At 33.2% G+C, this 3,515-nt stretch overlaps 1 protein-coding gene across 1 annotated transcript in view; it reads right to left on the bottom strand.

Moving 5' to 3' along the window:
• LOC102838465 (chromosome unknown open reading frame, human C12orf40) overlaps positions 1–3,515 on the bottom strand; it is a 146,217-nt gene that overhangs the window by 96,943 nt on the left and 45,759 nt on the right. Inside the window, exon 5 of the mRNA XM_006865344.1 lies at positions 1,205–1,343. Coding sequence (XP_006865406.1) covers positions 1,205–1,343 — 139 coding nt within the window. The remainder of the gene's footprint in view (positions 1–1,204; positions 1,344–3,515) is intronic.

The following is a 3,515-nucleotide window of genomic DNA, read 5'->3' as shown; positions in this document are numbered from 1 at the left end:
ACCGGTGGCATAGCTTTCAGAATCACAGCAACTCACAAGCTACCACAGTACGACAAACTGACAGACACGTGGGGGCCGTTTGATGTTAAGTGGAAACTGTCACTTTAAATTTCGAGGAAGTCTGCGCACATGCGTAGTAGAACCATCCAGGGTAGTGGGTGGGGTGTCCATTCATTCAGGCATCCTCTCTAGTCACCAGAATGGAGGTGCGCAGACAGCGAGAAACCAATGAACAGTTGTTAGGTGCTGTCAAATCAGTTCTAACCCTCATGCACAACCAAACAAAACATTGCCTGGTCCTGCATCATCCTCACAATTGTTACTAGGCTTGAGCTCACTGCTGTTGTCACATTGCCAATCCATCTTCTTGGGTTTCTTCCCATTTTTTGCCCACCCTCCAATTTACCAAGCACAATGTAGTAAAGATAAAAATATCTAAATAAATCCCAGTCTATGAATAACATATTTACTCTAATATATAGCTAAATTTTCTGTGTAAATTGTCATCTAAAGGAGAGATACATGTGTCAGAGAAAGGAAAAGAGGCGATATTAACAATAGTATAGTCAATTTCTATGCCTCTTGATGAACTGTATTCTTTCCTAAGCTCTCATTTTAAGATTTATTTCTAAAATTAAATATCAGACACAAGTTCCTTGAGAAATAAAAAATACTCTGATTAAACAGTTTATTTACTTGAAGACTTAAAGTATAGCTCAAAATGGGCTTTATTATGAAGTATTAGACTACTACAATTAACATCCCAAGAATAGCTAGGAAATAATTCAAGTTGTAAGTCAGGAAGCTAATGACCAAAGGCAAAAATTATTTTAGTTTCTCTCTCAAATTAAGTTTTCTACATAAATAAAGATATGAATATTAAAGATGTTTATCCCTGATTCTTTCTAAATTTTGCCTACATGGAATAATGTAAAAATTCAATGAACTGCACTCTAATAATTTTAACCATATTTTGGAAGATTAATTATAAACAACAGTACATACACATACCTAAAAATAAATTCACTGAGAAAAGAATATCTTGAGAAAAATTAACTTAGCTTCTAACTTACAGGAGCAACCAAGTTTTAAAATTAGGTTATCTTTCACCTCCTTTTAATTCTAAGATTATAAACATATTAGAAAGCTAAACGTTGTTATGACTGCATTAGTGTCAAAACAATATGTTATTGGAAAGACTTACCAGAAATTTCCTTCTTGCAAGATATCTGATTTACTATGTACAGGTTAAGAAGATCTAAACTGACAGTAGAATTTTTGGCAGGGGATAAAACTCCCAATAACTTCATTTTTGATTTTAATCTTTTCTTTTCAAAATATTCCTAAAATCATCAAAAAAAAATTTTTAATTATTGCAGCAACCATGTAATTTAGGTAGAAACATAAATAACAAAATAATAATGCTATTAGATCATTTACTTGATTTTTTTTACATAACTATAACTATAGCTAAAATAGTTCACATAACTATATATAACTTCACATAACTATATATTAAAAATTACTGTTTTTAAGTGCTGTCGAGTCTGTTCCTACTCATAGTGACCCCATAATGGGTTTCTGAGGAGCAGCTGGTGAGCTTGAACTGGCAACCTTGTGGTTCAAACTGATCTTGCAGATCAGCGCAATAACCAAGACTCCATATATAAATTATAATCAATCTCAATAACTGCACTTTCCATGAAGATGACATTTTACAACTTCTTCCAATCTTTCTTTAGTTAACATATCTTTAAGCTTAACTTTTAAATCAACTCCTGCATCCAAAAGATCACAAATTGTAGAAAAAATCTGATAACTAAAAAAAAATAATCTAACAGACTAAAGGCTTGTATTTCTACAAAGTGTAATATGGTACAAACATAAAAAGCCTTAAAAGTATACACAGCTGACAGCTATTACAAGTCAACTGAAAAAAAAAAGTGACGTGAGAACTAACTAATCAGCAACCAAAGTTGCTTGCCTAAGCAAGCAGTTTATTTCAATTTTTTTAATCTCTCCATGATTCTTAGATTTTGCTTTTTTTTTTTCTTTAAAAAAAGAATTTCTATAACTATCTTCCTTTATCTAGTATTTATTTTCTTCCTGGCTATTACTTCTTATCATCATTCGTTTTCTCTCAGATTGTATTCTTAATTTACCAAATTAAAAGTCATTTTATTTATTTGATTAACATTTATTTATTGAGTGTTTACTGCATGCTAAATTAACAAATTGTAAAAGTATCTCCTCTTTTTTTAAACAAGTCAGAAAAAATTATAATATGCACAATTATAAATGTAAAACATCAAAAGTGAAAAATATTCAATTATAAATGTAAAATGTCAAAAATGAAAAAAACTCAAGGCCATAAGAAGTATTATATTTCTTAAGATGTTAGGGCTGTTTTACATTGGTATTTCAGATTTGTGCTTAATAAATTATTTTTAAGATTGCAAAGAACTGAAAGAGATTTTCCAGCTATACAGTACAAAAAACAAAACAAAACAAAAAAATCTTATTCTTATGCAAAGGAGCCAGAGATAAAAGATATCTGGTCATATTTTATTTGAATGATTTATGAATACAAATTGTACTAAAATGGCATTTAAAAGGTCACACTACAATTTAGCCATCTGTCCAGTCCAGTTGATGCCATCGAGTCCATACTTGAATCATTGCCACCCTATAAAGACAGAAAAGAAATGTACCATAGGGGTTCCAAGACTGTAAATCTTTATAGGAGCAGACAATCTCATCTTTGTCCAGATGAATGGCTGGTGGGATTGAACTGCTGACCTTGCAGATAGAGGATGGTATTAATGCCTCATGAAGAGTATGTAAATTATGAAGACATAGAAGGGGATGGAGAACCTGGAAAGTTTCCCAAGAAATGATTTCTAAGATGGATAGATGAGTCCAAAGTTGACTAAAGAAAGCAGGAAGACAACATTCCAAGAATAAGGATGAACAGTATAGATGAGGCATGGATTAACATGAGCCTCATACTGACTGAAGTCTTGTGACTAAAACCTCAAGGAATATTGAAGCCTGCTTGCTTGAGCAACTGTAAAGATGTGCATGCAGGACAGGTTCAGGGTACATAGCTGAGCAGCCAAATCCTGGGACTTGGCATTAAGAAAGATCACCCATAAAAATTCCATTTTTTACTTCCTGGTCAGATTTCCAGACTGATTTACCCAGGGCCTTAAGAATACTTTCTGCTAGGGCTGAGGAAACACCAGCCCTTGGAAGGGGGTTTGAACTAGGGTGTGAAGCTCAACATCCCAGAATAACCTTTGTCTGCTCCTATCAGAAGTTGTCAAGGACTTCATTCTTCATGGAAGGAACAGTCAAGAAATCAAACAACGTATTGTATAAGGCGAATCTGCTGTACAGGAAGTTTTTAAAGTGTTGAAGAGCAAAGATGTCAGCTTGAGGACTAAGGTGCACCTGACCCAAACCATGGTATTTTCAATAACCTCATATGCATGTGAAAGCTGGACAGTGAATAA

Source organism: Chrysochloris asiatica, unplaced genomic scaffold (assembly GCF_000296735.1).
Source record: "Chrysochloris asiatica unplaced genomic scaffold, ChrAsi1.0 scaffold00077, whole genome shotgun sequence".
Classification (NCBI taxonomy): domain Eukaryota; kingdom Metazoa; phylum Chordata; class Mammalia; order Afrosoricida; family Chrysochloridae; genus Chrysochloris; species Chrysochloris asiatica.
Note: the sequence above shows the minus strand (reverse complement) of the source record. Positions and strands in the feature narration are given on the sequence as shown.